This window comes from Rhinopithecus roxellana, chromosome 19, assembly GCF_007565055.1.
Source record: "Rhinopithecus roxellana isolate Shanxi Qingling chromosome 19, ASM756505v1, whole genome shotgun sequence".
NCBI classification, from domain to species: Eukaryota; Metazoa; Chordata; class Mammalia; order Primates; family Cercopithecidae; genus Rhinopithecus; species Rhinopithecus roxellana.
Genome location: NC_044567.1, coordinates 46771815 through 46792406, shown reverse-complemented (window position 1 = coordinate 46792406; position 20592 = coordinate 46771815). Strand labels below are relative to the sequence as shown.

General features: G+C 46.8%; 1 protein-coding gene across 1 annotated transcript in view; it reads right to left on the bottom strand.

Moving 5' to 3' along the window:
* Positions 1 to 20592, bottom strand: part of MYH13 (myosin heavy chain 13) — a 71933-nt gene that overhangs the window by 6333 nt on the left and 45008 nt on the right. The window contains exons 23-35 of the mRNA XM_010379594.2: positions 18440 to 18682; positions 15016 to 15192; positions 13505 to 13650; positions 13311 to 13401; positions 11944 to 12333; positions 9029 to 9155; positions 8822 to 8940; positions 6261 to 6457; positions 5677 to 5860; positions 5016 to 5181; positions 4209 to 4333; positions 2650 to 2958; positions 2362 to 2565 (exon numbers count right to left, since the gene is read on the bottom strand). Of these exons, the coding sequence (XP_010377896.2) occupies positions 2362 to 2565; positions 2650 to 2958; positions 4209 to 4333; positions 5016 to 5181; positions 5677 to 5860; positions 6261 to 6457; positions 8822 to 8940; positions 9029 to 9155; positions 11944 to 12333; positions 13311 to 13401; positions 13505 to 13650; positions 15016 to 15192; positions 18440 to 18682 (2478 nt within the window). The remainder of the gene's footprint in view (positions 1 to 2361; positions 2566 to 2649; positions 2959 to 4208; positions 4334 to 5015; positions 5182 to 5676; positions 5861 to 6260; positions 6458 to 8821; positions 8941 to 9028; positions 9156 to 11943; positions 12334 to 13310; positions 13402 to 13504; positions 13651 to 15015; positions 15193 to 18439; positions 18683 to 20592) is intronic.

The following is a 20592-nucleotide window of genomic DNA, read 5'->3' as shown; positions in this document are numbered from 1 at the left end:
GGGTGACCTGCTGGGTACAGTACTGTACATTATTCTTTCTTTATTCTTTTTTTTTTTTTTTTTTTTTGAGACAGTCTCACTCTGCCGCCCAGGCTGAAGTGCAGTGGCGTGATCTCCGCTTATTGCAAGCTCCGCCTCCTGGGTTCACGCCATTCTCCTGCCTCAGCCTCCCGAGTAGCTGGGACCACAGGTGCCTGCCACCATGCCCAGCTAATTTTTTGTATTTTTAGTAGAGACGGGGTTTCACTGTGTTGGCCAGGATGGTCTCAATCTCCTGACCTCATGATCTGCCCACCTTGGCCTCCCAAGTACTGGCATCTTTCTTTATTCTTAACTGAACAGAAAGTCCTGTTTCTGTTCAGTTAACAGACCCAAGAATGGTACATCAAAGAATTGAGTAAATGATCAAAGTAGAATTTCAAATATTTGAGGATGGATAGATTATTCAGTAAAAGGTGTTGGAGCAAGGAAATGATTGATAGACATACTATATAAAATGAAAAAAAATTCAAATAATCAAACTATGCCATAAATAGAATTGTGAGGGTGATGACAAACTGAAAAACATTTGCAACGTATATTACAGAAGAAAATATTCTCTTTCTTGACATATAAATAAGGCAAATCAATTTAAAAAAAGGGCAAAAAGTACAAATGGGTAAAACATACTAGAAGAAATACAAATGGCCAAGAAAAGTGATAAAATGTTCCACCTCATTAGCAATAAAACCATACTAAAAACTCAGTGAGGTATGCTTCGGCAATAAAATTGGTGAAGATTTTTAAAATAAGAGCTGAGAATTATAGAATTTGAGAATTTATAGAAGAGAACTCTCACACATTTTCCCAGAGGAAATAAAAATTGGGACAACCTTATTAAAGAACAATTTATAAAATATTACAAATATCTTTGCTGTTTGGAACCTGAAATTTCATTTTTAGAAATTGATTTACTTCTAGACATATTAAGTGATAGTAATCATGGAAGTATATGAAAATTTAGTTATGAGGAAGTTCATCAAAACAGCCTTTCTAAAAGTAAAATTTTTACGGAGAACAATCTAAAATAACCACAGAAGACTGATTAAATGAAAGTGCAATAATTTACAGGTAGAATAGCCTACTTTTCTGTCATTAGAAATCATATTACAGAACACTATTTAAAGATGTCGAGGCTGGGCACAGTGGCTCATGCCTGTAATCCCAGCACTTTGGGAGGCTGAGGCTGGTGGATCACCTGAAGTCAGGAGATTGAGACAATCCTGGCCAACATGGTGAAACCCCGTATTTACAAAAATACAAAAATTAGTTGGGTGTGCTGACGTGCACCTGTAATCCTCAGGAGGCTAAGACAGGAGAATTGCTTTAACCCAGGAGGTGGAGATTGCAGTGAACCGAGATCGCACCACTGCATTCCAGCCTGGTGACAGAACGAGACTCTGTCTCAAAAAAAAAAAAAAAAAAAAAAAAGTCAAAATATGTTCATGATTGTTAAATGAAAAAAAGAGATTGCTAAAGATTGCTCATCTTTTTACTCTCTATATATGCATTTATTTTTAATTAAAATTCTTTTTTTTTTTTTTTTTTGGTAGAGACAGGGTTTTGCCATGTTGCCCATGCTGGTCTCAAACTCCTGAGATCAAACAATCCCAAAGTCCTGGGAGGCAAAAACATAATATTTATATAATTCACAAGGGGCCTAAGAATGAGAGACCCCAGAATGTTAATAATATGCTTGACTTTTTTCTTCCATGTATTTGCTTACTTTTTCTATTTTTTTAAACAAAGGAGTTTTTAAAACGTTTATAAAAATAATTATTTTGTGGTTTTTTTTTTGGTGTGTGTGTGTGTTGTTGTTGTTTGTTTTGGCAGGGTCTCCCTCTGTTGCCCAGGCTGGATGGAGTGCAGAGGTGAGATCACAGTTCATTGCAGCCTCAACTCCTGGGCTAAAGCCAACCTCCCACCTTGGTTGGCCTCCCAATGTGCTGGGATTATAGGTGTGGTACTGAGCTGGGTCAAAAATAATTATTTTGAAATAAAATCTTAATATTCTAAGCTTTCCTCTTAAATAGTACTTCCAGGCGCCTTACACAATAATCCTTCGCTGCTCTGATTTCCCTACAACGTGCAAGATGTTTAATGTTTGGATCAGAAAAAGCTCAGAAATCTGTCAATCAAGAGTCAGTTATTCCAAGAAGCAAGCTTAAAGAAAATTGGTCTTGACCACTAGTCTGGGAGAAACCGGGTGCTCCTTTCCATGGCGTGGGCCCTGAGCCGAGGGATAGCGGAAGCAGCTAGGGGTGCAGGAGGCGCTACCTGCCCCAGGGTGGATTTTCAGCGGAGGAGTGAGGGCCGACGCACCTGGGAGTGCAGGAGCTGCACGCGGTCGCTGGCGTCCAGCAGCTCCTGCTCCGACAGCCTGCGGGTCCGCTCCGTCTGCTCCAGGGCCACCTTCATTTCCTCCAGCTCCTCCAGCAGGAGGCCATTCCTGCGCTCCACGATGGCCAGCTGCTCCTTGAGGTCCTCATTGCTCCTCAGGGCGTCGTCCAGGTGCAGCTGGGAGTCCTGCAGGGGAGACCTGGGGTGAAGCCAGAGCTGCCCGGCAGGCTGGAGCCCGTCCAGGTACGCAGAGGCGGCCACCGTGCTCACCTTGAGCTGGCCCTGGACCGTGCGCAGGTGCTTCTGGGTCTCTGCCACCTGGCGGTTGGAGTGGCCCAGCTGAATCTCCATCTCATTGAGATCTCCCTCCATCTTCTTCTTCAGTCTCAGGGCGTCGTTCCGGCTGCGGATTTCAGCATCCAGCACGCTCTGCATGGCCTCCGTTGCCCGCTGGCTGTTTCTTTTTAGCTGCTCGATTTCTTCATCCTTCTCAATGACCTTGCGGTCTAGCTCGGATTTCACTTGGCTCAGCTCTAGTTGGACGCGCAAGATCTTGCTCTCCTCGTGTTCCAAGGAACCCTGACGAAAGCAAAGGAGTGACTGGGGGTGCTGTGGACAGCCACCTTCATGAATGAGTATTTTCATCCCCATATAATCAAATGGGTATTCTTTTTTTAAAAAAAATTAATTTTTTTTCTTGGTAGAGACAGAGTCTGGCTATGTTGCCCAGGCTGGTCCTGAACTCTTGGGCTCAAGTGATCATCCCTTCTTGGCCTCCTAAAGTGTTGGGATTACAGGTGGTGTGAGCCATGGTGCCCAGCCCAAATAGGTTTTTTTTTTTGACAGAGTCTCTGTTGCCCAGGCTGGAGTGCAGTGGCGCAATCTCGGCTCACTGCAACCTCCACCCTCTGGGTTCAAGCGATTCTCCTGCCTCAGCCTCCCCAGTAGTTGGGATTACAGGTGCCCGCCACTGTGCCTAGCAAATTTTTGTATTTTTGGTAAAGACAGGGTTTCACCATGTTGCCTAGGCTGGTCTCGAACTCCTGACCTTCCAGTTGATCAGCCTGCCTTGGCCTCCCAAAGTACTAGGATTATAGTTGTGAGCCGCCATGCCCGGCTACAAGTAGGTATTCTTATACCGATTTTATAGATGAAGAGAACAATACTCAGAGAGGTCTGAGTATTTGGCTTGCTCCCAGATATCCCTAATAGTGATGAAACTGGGACTAAAACTTTGTATCGCTCATAAACAAATTATCTTATGACTTGAGATAGAGTATCCTTCTTAATTAGTGAAAATTTTACTGAGGGTGTCTATTTTAATAATGACCATAAATTGGGAGTCAACCTATTCTCCAAAATGACAGGGCAATTGCTCTCCTGTTATCCTGTGTTGGTTCGTATTTCCCTGGAAACCACCAGTCATCCTGGCCACCGCCGATTACTGCATCAGGAGACTCTGGGTGTGTTTTGATTATACAGGATTCTTGATAGCCAAAGATGATTGTCTGTGCCTCTATGTTAAACATAACTGAGAGATTCTGCACTGCTCTCAGGATGTTAGGTGATTGATTTTCTGCTTCCTGAGAGGAAGACATTGAAGACATAATGAACACATTAATTTATTTTCAAAAGGGGAGCTGTGCCAGAGGACACCCAGGAGATAAAGTAGCAGCCCGTGGATGTTTCAGCCCCTGGGATGGCTGAATGTTTCTCCCACCGGAAACTCAGGGCCTCCTGGCAGGAAGGGCCCCATGGGGTGGTGAAGGGCAGCCTCTTTCAGTTCCTGGTCCTCCTGAATTTCTGAACGTCATATCCCAGACACTTACCTCCACTTCTTCTAAGGCGACCTGCAGATCTGACTTTTCCTGCTCCACTAGCTTCTTGGTCTTTTCCACTTCCTGAAGATTCTTGCCAGTTTCTGCAATCTGCTCAGTTAAGTCAGAAATCTCTTCTGCAAAGGACAGGCTCGATTTAGGCTGTTTCAACAGGCTCCAGTTTATAGCATAGGCATTTGCCAGGCAATTCAGGGATGGGCGATTCATTCGTGATGTTTATATAGGAGAGAATACAGGGTAGCTATTCAGATGAGGTGTTGGCAAGACAGGGATGTGTTACCTCACCTGCACTAGGCAGACAGGAACCACAAGTGAAGAATAGAAACTTAAAACTTCAAAAGTACTGTATACAAAACAGTCATAGAGCAGACCAGAGAAAACAATTGTGGGGAAAATGCATAGAATCATAGTCTGCAGAATCAGAAGGGGCTTTGGAAAGTGCTGGGTGTGGTCTTCTGACTTTGTAGATTGGAAGTCTGAGGTCCTAAGGGATTCAGTGGCATACCCAAGAATACAGAGCCACTTAGAGACAGAATCACTGAAGGGTCTTCTCTAACAGAGCAGTGGGCTCAGCAACCCATTGTGCCTTCGGTTCTTGAAAATGAGACTTAGCTCCTGCTGTGCCTTACATTAAAAAGGTTTGGATCTTGGGGCAGACTGAGTAATGTGAAGCATGATGGGTGAGGATTGTGTGGGGCAGTGGGAAGAAGGCGTCTGGAGATGGCTGTGACCAAATGGGGAAGGGGTTGGCAGGAGGAGAGGGGGACGTAGCACACACCGGTGGTGGAGAGAGCTCACCTTGTAGATTTTTGTTCTCCCGCCTCAGTGTCTCTAACTGGTCCACCACCTCCTCGTAGGCGTTCCTCATCTTGAAGAGTTCGGTGCTGAGTGACCTGGACTCCTTCTGAGCAGCTTCCAACTCAGCCTGGCTTTCGTCCAGCTTTTGCTTCCACTCTGCAAGGACCTGGGAGATAACAAAGGGACATAGGAGAAGCAAAAAGCAGGGATGACTCAGAAGAGTTCATGCAAACAACGGCTGTCAGTAACACCAACGTTTTGCACTTGCATCCTTAGGGACTGAAGAAAGAGGAGGAGCACTTTCTAGATCTGGGACCCCAAACTGTGATATTCCCGCAGGCCCTCTGCTGTGTTCTCACAGACATTACGATCTCAATGGAACTGAATTAGCTTTCACTGAAAACAAAATTGCCTTTGGAGGGACTGTCACAGTAGTCAAGAGACACCTCAAGTCCCCCAAACTGGGAAATGATGCTCCAACTGGGGGCCTTGTAGGATGTGCAGGTATCTCACACATCTAAGTGTGAAACTGTTGTTTTCACCACTGCCACTGCAAAACATTTGACCGTTTTCCAAATTCAGGTATATTCATGTAAATAGCATTTCCCCAATTTGAATCATCCCCATGCCTTCTTCACAAAGAAAGTGGCTGGGGAAGGACCTTGTCAAAGTTCCTCTGCTTCTTGTCCAGGGTGGCACAGGCAGTGTGGGAGCGCTCCAGATCCAGCATCAGATCGTCCACCTCTCCCTGCAGCCTCTGCTTGGTTTTCTCTAAGGATGCGCACTTGGAGTTCGCGGTCTCTGTGTTCTCCTCTGCTTCCTGGAGCCTCTGGGCCAGTTTTTTCCTACAAAAACCAGATTTTTTTCCCCCTTGGCAAAGGTGGAATATTTCAGAAGGTAACTGTCAGATGGGAAGAGAAATGAATAGCATGGAAGGGATTGATGTTTGATGACACCAAGACCTAGGATTTGGTGAGTGGAGAGGATCCAGGTGTCACTGGGAGAGTCTCAAAATGCTTGGTGGCAAAGCAGGTCCCTAAGGACCCCCCGCAGGGAGCTAGGTGGAATGGACAGTTTCCAAGAAGAAGGACAGGGACCCCCCAGAGGGTGGGGGGCACAATCTGAATGTTTCAGAAACCACAAGGCATGGGCAGGAAAGAGACAATCTCTCAAGATACGAAGACTCCTGGTCCCTTGGCTTGTGCCCTCAGGCTCCCTCTGCTATTGCCACCCTGGAGTCCCTACTTGGCCTCCTCCAGCTCCTCTGTGCGCTGGATGGCGTCCGTCTCGTATTTGGTCCTCCACTGAGCAACCTCACTGTTGGCCTTGGACAGCGCCCTCTGCAGCTCGGCCTTAGCTTCCTGCTCCTCCTCATACTGTTCCCGCAGCAGGTCACAGTCGTGGCGAGAGGACTGCAGGGCGTGTGCCAGGGCGTTCTTGGCCTGGGAATGACAGTGGTGACAAATTGCAAAAACATTTGATGCTTTTCCAAGTTCAGGTATTTTCATTTAAATAGCTTTTCCCCAGCTTGAATTATCCCTATACTGTTTTCACCAAATTTGCCATATCAGCATATCACCTGGTTTATTTAATGTTTTTCAAGTGGACTCCTTAATTGTATTTAAATATATTTAATAAAAGAGTAAACTGTTACAGGACAGTAAGTGGAAAACCACTGACATTTGCCAGAAACAGAAGGTAACCATCAGTGCAATGGAAATAAAGCAATGTTATCACGTCTAACTAGGTACTGTTGCCTGCTGGGACTCCATGCCTGGGGTCTACCCCCTATTTCTTAATAGGGTAAGTAAGCAAATGCTAAGGAAGTATGGTTCACGCTGAGGCCTTTTCCTTGATAGAATCAGAAGGTTTGGAACAATTAAAAAGGGAAGAATTTTCTCGCTACTTGATGCAATGGTACGGAATGCTGTGACCAGGAGAAGCCTGAAAGCATCTTTTGATGTCACCAGTGGGCTGTGTCCCCACACTGGGGACTGCTGATGTGAGCTTTGCTGTTTCCACGGCCCGACTTCCTCCTCCTAGGCAGAGAAGACATGCCTAGTGGCATGTGTCCCTCATTCCCTCCCATGTGGAGGGATGGAAGGGCAACAGTTTAGCTCCGACTATAATGGCCACAAGATGCCCTCTGGTGCCACCATCAAAGAGAGAGTTCTGTCAGCCCACTTTAGTAATCTGTACATTTTCATCTTTTTAAAAATGCAGTAGGCCAGGCGTGGTGGCTCATGCCTGTAATCCCAGCACTTTGGGAGGCCGAGACGGGCGGATCACCTGAGGTCGAGAATTTGAGACCAGCCTGACCAACATGGAGAAACCCTGTTACTACCAAAAATACAAAATTAGCCGGGCGTGGTGGCCCATGCCTGTAATCCCAGCTACTTGGGAAGCTGAGGCAGGAGAATCGCTTGAACCCAGGAAGCAGAGGTTGCGGTGAACCAAGATTGCGCCATTGCACTCCAGCCTGGGCAACAACAGTGAAACTCCGTCTCAAAAAAAAAAAAAAAAGGTCAATAAATGAGAAACTTTGCCTAAGAAGGAAAACAGGTGTTGCTGTATCCTGGCCAAAGGACAGCCCGCTCCTCCTGCAGTGGCCCTCCTCAGTACTTGTTCAGGCTTGGGTTCTCACCACTTCCCCCTGCCCCCCCTCATCTACCAAAGATCTTCACCATAGAACAGAAAGATGGGAGACAAATATGGCGCTTGTCCTTTTTCAGAAGAAAAAGGTGGAGTTTGGGAAAATTCCAGAAGATTGCCCTATAAGTCTTAGCCAGCGTACAGCAACCTCGGAATTCCATTCATGCAGTTTTTTGGACTCTTGGTTCCCTATTCTGATACTTGAACATGAATTGGCAGCACCAAGCACCTACTGTGTGCACTGTTCTTCTGGGCAAAGTAGGTACAGTGAGGACAAATTATTCTTGCCCTCCATGAGATTACAGATCTGTGGGGAGACACATATTATAAACATAGTATCTAGATCTTGAAATCAAGAAGGCGATGATGTTCATGTTTATGCAACTGTCTCCCGGGTGCTCCCAAAACCATGGAGTCTTTTTGGAGGAAGGTAGCTTGAAATCAGATGGTATAGGAGGTGACACACCAGGAATAATGAAGAAGAAAGAGGAAGGGATTTCAAGTGGCCAGGATGAATTGCTGGGCAGAATGGTCAAGTGTGTACAGTGATCGGGAGGAGGTGCCCTGGCTGGAGAGGGGAGTTTCTCAGACTACCCTGTGGGGGACAGAGGAGCCTAGGGCATGGACCACCATGGGTATGGTTTCCTATCCCTGAAGAAGGAAATCTAATGCCAAGGTCCTCTAACCTTAAAGGACAGGTTCGCATCATGCTGCAAGGCAGACAGGAGAAGCAACAGGTTTCTTCTTTTCTTTCTTTCTTTTTTTTTTTTTAGCGGAGTCTTGCTCTGTCTTCCAGGCTGGAGTGCAGTGGCGTGATCTCGGCTCACTGCACCCTCCGCCTCCCGGGTTCAAGGAATTCTTTGCCTCAGCCTCCCGAGTAGCTGGGATTACAGGCACCTGCCACTACTCCCAGCTAATTTTTTTTTTTTGTATTTTTAGTAGAGATGGGGTTTCACCATCTTGGCCAGGCTGGCCTTGAACTCCTGATCTCGTGATCCACCCGCCTCAGCCTTCCAAAGTGCTGGGATTAGAGGCGTGAGCCACTGTGCCCGGCCACAGCAGGTTTCTTGATGTAGCACTGCTCCAACCAGCTTCACAGGTGAAGTGGTCATACAGCCTGGTTTCTCAGGTTCAATCTGACTCTATATCTTTACCTTTGTTTCTTCTTCCATTTGCCTCTTAAGCTCCTCCAGCTGCTGGGTGAGGGCCTGCTTGCTTTTGGTCAGCTGTGAAATCAGAGACTCCTTCTCTTCCACTTGGTGGCTCAGCTCCCCTGCCAAACAGATGTGGCCCCCATGTCAGTGTTATCGACCACCCTCTCCCATGGCCCGGCTGGACCCCAGAGCCCTGCTCATTCTCACCATTCTGGGTCTGTAGTCTTGCTTTCTGCATGTTCAGATCATGGATCAACTGTGTCTGTTGCTCGTCCTTGGCTTTGATTTCACTAAATTGGTCTTCTACCGTCCGGCACGTTCTTTCTATGTTACTCTTTAACAAACAGAAAGTCACCATGAATGGGAAAAAATGGATTCCTAGTGCCCAGCATTGAACTGAACAGTGTGATCGTTTAGCTTCTTGTCAGGTAAAATAAAAATACAAATACAGAACCAAAAAAAAAAGTCAGTTTAAAAAAATCATAATTGACTGGGCGCAGTGACTCACGCCTATATCCCAGCACTTTGGGAGGCCGAGGCGGGTGGATCCCTGAGGTCAGGAGTTTAACACCAGCCTGACCGACATGGTGAAACCCCATCTGTACTAAAAATACAAACATTAGCTGGGCATAGTGGCAGGCACTTGTAATCCCAGCTACTCGGGAGACTGAGGCAGGAGAATCGCTTGAACCCAGGAGGCAGAGGTTGCAGTGAGCCGAGATCATGCCATTGCACTCCAGCCTGGGCAGCAAGAGTGAAACTCCATCTCAAAAACATAAAAACAAAAAAAGAATCATAATCATTTCAGATTTGTGAATGCAGCTCAATCACCAATCGCTTGGAACATCTGTTTTTGGTAGGTAAGTATTTAATGATTTGTAAACAACCCTTGGAGAAGATGCCACTTTTAAGTGGATCCTTGGGATCCTCTTGTAATATAAGTAATATGTGAATAATTGCAAGCAATACAAGCCTGTGAATATTTGCAAGCAATATATTCAGATGACAGTGTTAAGCATTTCGTTCGATAACACAAAAGGTTCCCGATGGTGGAGGTGGTATGAAGGGATTCACCTCCCCAGCCTCCAGTTGGCCTGTATTTTTGTGAAGTTTGTTCAAAACCCTTATGTGTGTTGACCTTTCTCTCCTCCTGCTGCTCCATAAAATAGAAAATAAAACGTCTGGAGCATATGTTTTTCCTTAGAATGCGAAGTATGAGCTGGCAGTGGAGGAAGCAGGGATACTGATTCCAGGGGAGTCCTGGAGGAGCTTAGGATCTCTTTGAGAAGATGACACGCAAGCATGAAGGAATCAAAGCAGGGAGGGTGGAAAAGCGATGGCGACTTGCAAGAAGAGACGTCAAAGGGGACAACTGAAAAAGCGTAAAGAAACATGAAGTGCTGCTTCCCCTGGATGTTAAAATTGAGAACAGAGAGCAGCACACGGCAATTCTGGAGAGAGGGAGGCTGGAGTGGGGGCTGTTTATCGGCATGGTGCGTGGGGGCTGCTGGAGGCTCTTCCTACCCACCTTCCCCTGCAGGCTGGCCTGGCTCGCAGAGAGAGAGGTGTGGGAGGGGAACATATACAAACCCAAGTTCTTAGAGGAAGAAAGAAAACCAAGAAAGGGAAAAAGGGCAAACAAATGGGAAAGCAGGAAAGAAGGAGAAAAGGAGTCATCACTCGCAGCCGGAGGCTGCAGTCGGGGAGTGAAAAAGCAATCAAGGGAAAACAAGACAGTGTCGACGCAGACCCTAAACACTGGCAGCAGAGGGCGCTGGAGAGACCACGCTAGTTCTCTGATCCACATCTCCCTTCCTTTTCTGGACAGATGCCCTGACCTTCTGGGAAATCCTCGGTGAGAGGCCCACAGCCCCACTTCTAGGGTCACCACTGCTTCTTCCAGCCCAGCCAAATAGCTCCTAGTACAGCTCAGAGCACCCTGCAAGGAGGGCAGGTGTTAAATCGGGAAGCACACATGCTCCACGAGGAATGCTTTGCTTTGAGGTCATGCACAGAGGTGGATTCACTATGAAGCTTGTGAAATAAGCTTCAGGGCCCGCGTTTGCATGGACCCCAGAGAGTCTGGGAGCTGCAGAAGGTTTGAGGGAAGAGGAGCCATCCCAAGCAGAAGATATTCTAGAAGGCATTTCTGGCAAATGGCCCAAAGAGGCCTCAGGAGAAAAGAACTTGAGTCTTCAAGGTAACCTGCGACACTTTTGTGTCATCATAAATATTAACTTTCTTGCCTAATTTTCATAAGTTTGTATACTTTTTTCTTAAAGAGCCCCAGTCGGCCAGGCACAGTGGCTCATGCCTGTAATCCCAGCACTTTGGGAGGCCGAGGTGGGTGGATCACCTGAAGCCAGGAGTTCAAGACCAGCCTGGCCAACATGGTGAAACCCCATCTCTACCAAAAATACAAAAATTAGCCGGGCGTGGTGGCGGGCGCCTGTAATCCCAGCTACTTGGGAGGCTGAGGCAGGAGAATTGCTTGAACCTGGGAGGTAGAGGTTGCAGTGAGCTGAGATGGCACCACTGCGATCCAGCCTGGGGAACAAGAGCGAAATAGTGGCACCAGATCATCCAACTGTGCTTGAATCAAGTGGTCTTGATGCTTTGGTCTTAAAGTTTGTGTCTCCCCAAAATTCATAATTTCTAGTCCAGTGGTGTCGGGGGGTGGGGCTTTTGGGAGGTGATAAGGTCACAGGGGTGGAGCCCTTATGAATGGGATTAGTGTTCTTATAATAGAGGCCTGAGAAAACTTGTGCACCCCTTCTACCACATGAGGATGCAATGAGAAGGCACCATCTGTAAGGAACAGACCTTCAACAGACACCGAATTTGCTGGCACTTTGATCTTGGACTTCCCGGCCTCCAAAATTGTGAGCAATACATTTCTGTTGTTTATAAATTACCCACTCTAAAATATTTTGTTACAGCAGCCCAAATAGATAAGACAAAGGACGTGAGTGAATTTGAGGAACTGGAAACAGGCAGAAATAGGGAAGAGGGTTTCAGTGTAGAACATGCAGTGGTTTGGAGGCATCAAATTACACATGCCCAGGGGCAGGTGGCCCCTGGCTGCCTTGCATTCTCCAAGAGCAGAAGGGTCAGTCAGGTACCTTTGACTTGGAGATGGCTTCGATGTTGCTGGCCATGTCATCGATCTCCATCTTCAGCTCACTCTTCTCCTTCTCCAGCTTCTGCTTCACCCGCTGCAGGTTGTCAATCTGCTCCCCAAGCTCGGCCACACTGTCCGCGTGCTTCTTCCTCAGGGTGGCCGCCGTAGCTTCATGCTGTAGGGTGGCCTCCTCCAGGTCCCTGCGCATTTTCTGGAACTCAGCCTCCCGCTTCTTGTTCATCTCAATCTGGGCTGAAGTGGCCCCACTGGCTTCTTCCAGCCTCTCACTGATCTCCTCCAGTTCCCGGGCCAGATCTGAGCGCTGCTTCTCAATCTTGGCTCTGAGTGTGTGTTCTGCTTCAATTTCCTCCTCCAGCTCTTCTATGCGAGCCTGAAAGGATCACTCTATCAGGACTGTTATTGTGGAGGAGGGGGCAGCCTCCTTTGAGAGGGGCTGGGTGTTGAGGAATTGCAGGTAGGCAGCACGAGGTGGGTGGATCATTTGAGGTCAGGAGTTTGAAACCAGCCTGGCCAACATGGTGAAACTCTGCCTCTACTAAAAATACAAAAATTAGCTGGGTGTGGTGGAGGCCACCTGTAGTCCCAGGTACTCGGGAGGCTGAGGCAGGAGAACAGCTTGAACCTGGGAGGTGGGGGTTGCAGTGAGCTGAGATCACGCTGCTGTGCTCCAGCCTGGGTGACAGAGACTCGGACTCAGAAAACAAACAACAAAAAAAGAATTCATTATAACATTACATTGGTGAAAAAACTTGGAAACAACCTAAATGTCCATGAATAAGGGAATGCACAAATCAATTGTGATGGAGACTTGTTCTAGAAGTCTATGGAGCAGGTAGACACCAATCTACGTCTATCATGGATAGCTCTGCAGATCACGTTGCCAAAAGAAAGGAGCAAGTTGCAGAGTGATACTCTCAGTGTGATATTTATGCTAAGAATATAAAGAAACAAGAACCTTTTCTGCATGTGTACTATATATTTTTCGGGGGTTTTAAATGTGTACAAAAACACATAGCAAAAGAGGCAGAAGGATGTACATCCCACTGAAACTGGTCATTACTTTTGAGAAGACCGTGAGGGCACTAGGCTTAGGGGTGGTGGTCAAAGCACACTTATCAATAATATTTAGCTTTACTGGGCCTATTTTGAGCCTTTGCAAGGAAGTATGTTTATGGGTTACTCAGAACATTAAAATATTATTTTCAAAAACTAGAGGAAAGTTCAGGACATCTTCTCTAGCTTTAGCAGGAGGAAGGAAAGAAGCAGCTAAAGAAACAATGGGGAAGGAGTGAGGAGGGGCACTCTTGCAAGGGATTGTCATGATTGGGAAGGTTTTGATGCTTTTACCTGCAGTTCTTTAATCTTCTTTTGAAACTGCAGACTGTGGACTTGTTCGTCATCTATTTTGGCTTGTAACTGACTGATTTCAAACTCCTTCCTGCAAATAGATTTTAAAAAAAGAACATGAGATACAAGCCTCTTGGAGGGGATGAAAGTTGGCTTTTAGGCTGAGACACAGAGGTGGTAAAAGAAATATCTACTTTTTTAATTTCTCTTCTATTTGCTGCTTGTCATTTTCTAGATCCATAATGGATTCCTGGGACATTTTCAGATCTCCTTCCAGCTTCCTCTTCGCCCTTTCCAGGTCCGCCCGCAGTTTCTTTTCCTGCTCTAAGGAACCCTCAAGCTGAGAAGACACACAGGTAGAAAAGTAAGCCCCTGCTGGGGAAGTGTTTGCTCTTTTCATTGGGCGCAGCCATACACGTGACCTGGGGCTTCCTGGGGCTCCTGTAGGGTGCTGGCTGCAAGCCTCTGGCCCCGGGAGGAAGCAAGTCTTGCCCCCTACCTCCCCTCTCTTCTGTCTTCCAGAAAAGGCTACCCAGGGTGGGGCTGGATCCTTCATGGGCCTCCTGGTGCCTCTCTCAACTGATTCCCACTCGGCCTGGCCCAGACCATGTTCCATGGAGGGGTATGGTACTCATGGGTGCACACTCTTGCACAGACAATACAAATGGGGGTTTCTATGGACAGCACTGTGAAGGTCTATGCTCTACACCATCACACATTCCCTGCTAACATTACGCAACCATGGGAGGCAAGGAATTCATGTGTGTGTATGTGTGTGTGCGTGTATGCACACACACACACATGCACACATGGGAACAGGAAACAGGGGCGTAGAGGAGGAGCACACCTACCCTGGGCTCAGAAACATTAAAGTTATCTAGAAAATCTCTAGCCACAATAATGATTAAAACCCAAAAACTTCAAAAGTGGCTCTTGGCCGGGCGCAGTGGCTCAAGCCTGTAATCCCAGCACTTTGGGAGGCCGAGACGGGCGGATCACGAGGTCAAGAGATCGAGACCATCCTGGCTAACACGGTGAAACCCCGTCTCTACTAAAAAAAAAATACAAAAAAACTAGCCGGGCCAGGTGGCGGGCACCTGTAGTCCCAGCTACTCGGGAGGCTGAGGCAGTAGAATGGCGTAAACCCAGGAGGTGGAGCTTGCAGTGAGCTGAGATCTGGCCACTGCACTCCAGCCTGGGCGACAGAGTGAGACTCCGCCTCAAAAAAAAAAAAAAAAAAAAGTGGCTCTTACATCAAGAATAATAACGTCATGCGATGGGGGTGGAAATAGTAATTTTCGTGGCCACAAATGGAACTCATCTTTAATAACGTTACCACAGGATTGGAGGTTTTGGAACCCAAAGGACCTACAGGTGGATGCTAATAATACTGATGATGGTGATGAGAGCAATAATAGCAGCTATGTTTTGCTGAACACTTTCTATGTGCTGAGCTTTCTGTGAAAACCCTCTGAGATGAAGCTATTTTCATCGCATTTCACAAGGCACAAATGGAGGCTTTGCAAGGGTAAGCAGCTTGCTTAGTATCCCAGACTCCTTCAGGGTCAGGATGGGGCTGAGATCTGAACTTAGGGATGCTGATTCCAGAGTCTGACCTCTCAAGCCCTGCGTCCTAGTTAGACCGTCTCTTGTCTGTGCTTCCACAAGTGATAAATGCTAAAGCATAGTAGTAAAATATCCTCACATCATCTGTTTGCTGTTCAAGCTTGGCATTTATTTTGATTAGACCATTGACTTTATCTTCTTCAACCTGAAGGTCATCCAGTGTTTGCTGATGGGCCTCCTGTAGAGACTTCTTTTCTTTGGTCAATTTGGAAATGGTTTCTTCAAGTGCTGTCATTTCTTCGGAAAGATTCTTTACCTGGGACAATATCAACACTGATTTAATATGGAAAACCATTAAGCCAGAAGCTTCCATCAACAAAAGTTATTGCTTCTTTGCTCATTTTTCCTCTTTCCCTTTTCTTTTTGGCTATTACTTTTTTACCTCCTGGAATGGACAGACTCTCAGTTCTTTATCTTCCTTAACGGTCTATCACGGCGCCTCAAATTCTCCCATTAGGATTATTCATTTAAGGAGGGCATTATATTCTACAAGGAAGGGCACTGTTAAAATGCAAATGTGCTACCTTTGAAGGGTAACACATCAATCTATATTCGCTCATAATACGTCTGTGGAAATGTGTTTATTAGGCTGGCTGGCTGAATAGGGTTTAGAATGAGGCAGGAAGGGGAGGAGAGGCATGAGGTGCTCTGCAAGAAAATTCACGCCAGGTGCAGTGGCTCACGCCTGTAATCCCTGCACTTTGGGAGGCCAAGGTGGGCAGATCATGAGGTAAGGAGATCGAGACCATCCTGGCTAACACTATGAAACCCCATCTTTACTAAAAACACAAAAAAATTAGCTGGGCGTGGTGGCGGGCGCCTGTAGTCCCAGATACTCGGGAGGCTGAGGCAGGAGAATGGCGTGAACCTGGGAGACGGAGCTTGCAGTGAGCAGAGATGACACCATTGCACTCCAGCCTAGGAGACAGAGTGAGCCTCCGTCAAGAAAGAAAGAAAAAGAAAGGAAGGAAGGAAGGAAGGAAAGAAGGAAAGAAGGAAAGGAAGGAAGGAAAGAAGGAAGGGAAGGAAGGAAGGAAAGAAAGCAGGGAGGGAGGGAGGGAAGGAAGGAAGGAAGGAAAAAGGAGAGAGGGAGGGAGGGAGGCAGGAAGGCAGGAAAGAAAGAGAGAGAGAGAGAGAAAGAAAGCAAGCAAAGCAAGAAAAGAAAAGAAAAGAAAATTCAGAACAGGAGTGCTGTGTTATCAGGAAGCAGGAGGAGGGCACCCAACATGGAACTTGAAGGAAGTAAGTGAAACTTTTTCCACATCCAACAGGCCTTCAGATCAGAAGTTGCTAACTCCTAATCTATGGGCTGAATCTAGCCATATTTTCTTTAGTCCACATAGTAGTTTACAATGTTATTATTTACAATGTTACAGTAGTTTTTGTTTGTTTGTTTGTTTTTTGTTTTTGTTTTTGAGATGGAATCTCTCTCTGTTGCCCAGGCTGGAGTGCAGTGGCTCAATCTCTGCTTACTGCAAGCTCCGCCTCCTGGGTTCACACCATTCTCCTGCCTCAGCCTCCCAAGTAGCTGGGACTACAGGCGCCCACCACCACACCTGGCTAATTTTTTGTATTTTTAGTAGAGATGGGGTTTCATAGTGTTAGCCAGGATGGTCTCGATCTCCTGACCTTGTGATCTACCTGCCTTGGCTTCCCAAAGTGTTGGGATTACAGGCATGAGCCACCGCGCCTGGTCTGTAGTTTTTAAAATGTTATCAACATTGAAAAAAATGAGACTTCACGTAAAACTTGGATTTCTGGCTTCTCATGGAAAACCAGAAGTTCTGAAAATGCTGGAGTCCCATTCCCCGCTGACAACAGTTGGCTGGGGCTGAGTCACCGCTGCCTTCTGTGGACAGGGCAAGAGCTCTTCAGTTCGCCACAGTCCCCAGCCCTTCCGAGTGTCTTTTTCCGTTACTCCCAGCGTCTATCCAACACTGACTCTGAGTGTCAACTGTCATTGTCTCTTATGCTCAGCAGTTCACATCCCTTAGCCCACCTCATGGGCAACCCATTCTGATGTGAATCATGTAAGTGGTTTTGCATATTGTTGTTGAAATGTATGTCGTTGTGTTGTGTGCATATGATTTTTGTCCACATAAATGCTATTATGCTGTATACTTCATTTTCTTTTTCTTTTCTTTTTTTTTTTTTTTGAGATGAGTCTCACTCTGTCACCCAGGCTGGAATGCAGTGGTGCGATCTCGGCTCACTGCAATCTCTGCCTCCCAGGTTTGAGTGATTCTCCTGCCTCAGCCTCCCAAGTAGCTGGGAATACAGGCACCCGCCACCATGCCCAGATAATTTTTGTATTTTTCATACAGACGGGGTTTCACCGTGTTAGCCAGGATGGTCTCGATCTCCTGACTTCATGATCCGCCCCCCTTGGGCTTCCAAAGTGCTGGGATTACAGGCGTGAGCCACCATGCCTGGCCCTATATTTCATTTTCTTACATTTTCTCACCACTTAGCAGTATTTAATATTTGCTGTGCACAACCCATTGTTCCTAATGGCTACGTAGTGCTCCCTGGTGTGTGTCTACTACATGTTATCTCTCCGTTTTCCCCATGGTGGACCCTGGCACTGCCTCCAGCTGTCTCCCACAAGCAATGCCACCACAAACACCCTAGGACATGTCGCCTTGTAGAAAGTTGGAAGAATTCCTTGATCTATACACCCAGGAACAGAATTGCTGGGTCATAGGGTATCTGGATTCTTAATTCGACTAAGTCATTCCAAATGACTTTCCCAAAGGCTGCATCAGTCTCTGTTCTGCCGGTACCCGCTCCTCTCAGTCAATCCTTGGTGTTATCCAGTCTTCTGCCTCCTTCACTATCTGCCTGGCCCCTGTAGGTCTTCTTGTTTGCAATCCCTGTGCTTGGTGCTATGGGAAATGAAGAATATGAAACAGTCCTTCCCCTCAACGAAATGCTAGAAGTTTGTGATACAGTCATGGAGGTTTGAGAAGAGTCTATGGGGTCGGGCGCCGTGGCTCACACCTGTAATCCCAGCACTTTGAGAGGCCGAGGCGGGTGGATCACCTGAGGTCAGGAGTTCGATACCAGCTTGGCCCACATGGTGAAACCCCATCTCTACTAAAAATACAAAAAATTAGCTGGGCATGGTGGTGTGCGCCTGTAATCCCAGCTACTTGGGAAGCTGAGGCAGGAGAATTGCTTGAACTCGGGAGGCGGAGGTTGCATTGAGCTGAGATCGTGCCACTGTAGCGAGATCTGCCTGGGTGACAGAGCAAGACTCTGTCTCACAAAAAAAAAAAAAAAAAGAAAGAAAGAACAAGATGAAGGAGGAGGAGGAGAACCTATGGGACAGAAAAGACGGCAGGGAACAGAACTTGTTGGGACTTAACTACCCTGCTCCTTGACTCCAGCCTCTCATTTCTGGGCAATGTTGTATTGACTGGACTCCTGCGCCACCCTTTCTCCTTACAGACAGAGAGAGAAACCTGGTTAAGACAGTGCGGGAATCCCTTGGGTTTGCGCACCTTGTTCTCTGTGGCATGCTTCTCCTTTTCAACTTTCGTCAAGGTCAGCTCCAGGTCATCAATGTCTCTCTTGAGAGAGCAGCATTTGTCTTCCAGATTCCTCTTCTTGGCAACCAGTTCAGAATTCATGTCCTCTTCCTCTTCCAGTCTCTCAGTCAGCTCCTTGACTTTTGCTTCCAGTAGGATCTTGCTTTTGATGAGTCCTTCACACCGTTCCTCAGCGTCCATCAGATTTTCTGTTTCCTGAAAGAACCAGGTCATTTTATGTTTTGATTGGCCTCTTTGAAAATGCTACAAAGAAAGGGTATCACCCTCTTAAAGCCCATTATCTACGCCTAAGCCAAGAAATGGGTCATGCACACACATGCACGCACATGTGCACACGCTGCACACATATGTGTACATAAACTTAGATATCACCCATAAACACATTTTTTTTCTTTTTAGATGGAGTGTTGCTGTGTGGCCCAGGCTGGAGTGTGGTGGAACGATCTTGGCTCACTGCAACCCTGCCTCCCAGGTTCCAGCGATTGTAGTACCTAGTTGCTGGGATTACAGGCATGTTCTACCACACCTGGCTAATCTTTGTAATTTTTGTAGAGATGGGATTTCACCATGTTGGCCAGGCTGGTCTCAAACTCCTGACCTCAGGTGATCCTTCTGCCTCGGTCTCCCAAAGTGCTGGGATTACAGGCGTGAGTCACTGCACCTGGCCAGTATACATGCTGTTTTTTTGTTTGTTTTTAACTACCAAGGACATTGCTTATAGAAATTCGCATATAATAATTTGTCCATTTATTTCTTTAGAGACAAGGTCTTGCTCTGTTGCCAAAGCTGAAGTGCAGTGGTGTGAGGCAGCCCACTGCAGCCTCACACTCCTGTGCTCAAGTGATCCTCCCACCTCAGCCTCCCAAGTAGCTGGAACTACAAGGTATGTGCCATCATGACTGGCTTCTTTTTGTGTGTGTGTACAGATGGGGTCTCAATGTGTTGCCCAGGCTTGTCTCAAATTTTAGCCTCAAGTGATCCTCCTGCCTCAGCCTCCCAAAGTGCTGGGACTACAAGTGTGCGCCCCCATGCCTGGCCTCACTTATAATTTCAAACAGAGGGTTTTGTGAAGTTACAAGTTCATTTTAAAGAATGAAGCGTCTGGAAATTTGCCACATTTGAACTGCTGTTCATCTCACTCTTCCTGCTACCACCAGTTGGCAAATGACTCATCTACTCCATGTTATCTCAAGCTGACAAAATTGTTTCAAAACATTACTATCTTTTAACTTCCATTAAATTTGTTTTTAAATGTATGTATTGATTTATGTTCTAGAGATAAGGTCCCACTATGTTGCCCAGGCTGGTCTCGAGCTTCTGAGCTCAAGTGATCCTCCTGCCTTGGCTTCTGAAAGTGTTGGGATCGCAGGCAGGAGCCACCAGGCCTTGCCCTTTCAATGGAAAAGTTCTTCCTGTGTCTCCTTAGCTGTGTCTCCTTGAACCACAGAACAGAAAATTAAAAACACCCAAGAATTCGTGATTGAATACATATGTCCTAGAAGATCCTGCAGTGAGTCTCTTGGACAGACCAACATCAGCTACTTCTGTTCTAAATCGGGCTATATCTTCCCATATAAGAGTATTTATTTATTTATTTTTTGAGACAGAGTCTCACTGTGTCTCCCAGGCTGGAGTGTAGTGGCGCAATCTCAGCTCACTGCAACCTCCGCCTCCTGGGTTCAAGTGATTCTCCTGCCTCAGCCTCCTGAGTAGCTGGGACTGCAGGTGTGTACCACCATGCCCGGCTAATTTCTGTATTTTTAGAAGAGACGGGATTTCACCATGTTGGCCAGGATGGTCTTGATCTCTTGACCTCATGATCCACCTGCCTCAGCCTCCCAAAGCGCTGGGATTACAGGCATGAGCCACCGTGCCTGGCCCATATAAGAGTTTTTTTTTTTTTTTTAGAGACGGAGTCTCACTTTGTCACCCAAACTGGAGTGCAGTGGCCGGATCTCGGCTCACTGCAAGCTCCGCCTTTTTTTGGGTTTGCGCCATTCTCCTGCCTCAGCCCCCCGAGTAGCTGGGACTACAGGTGCCTGCCACCTCGCCCGGCTAGTTTTTTGTATTTTTTAGTAGAGACGGGGTTTCACCGGGTTAGCCAG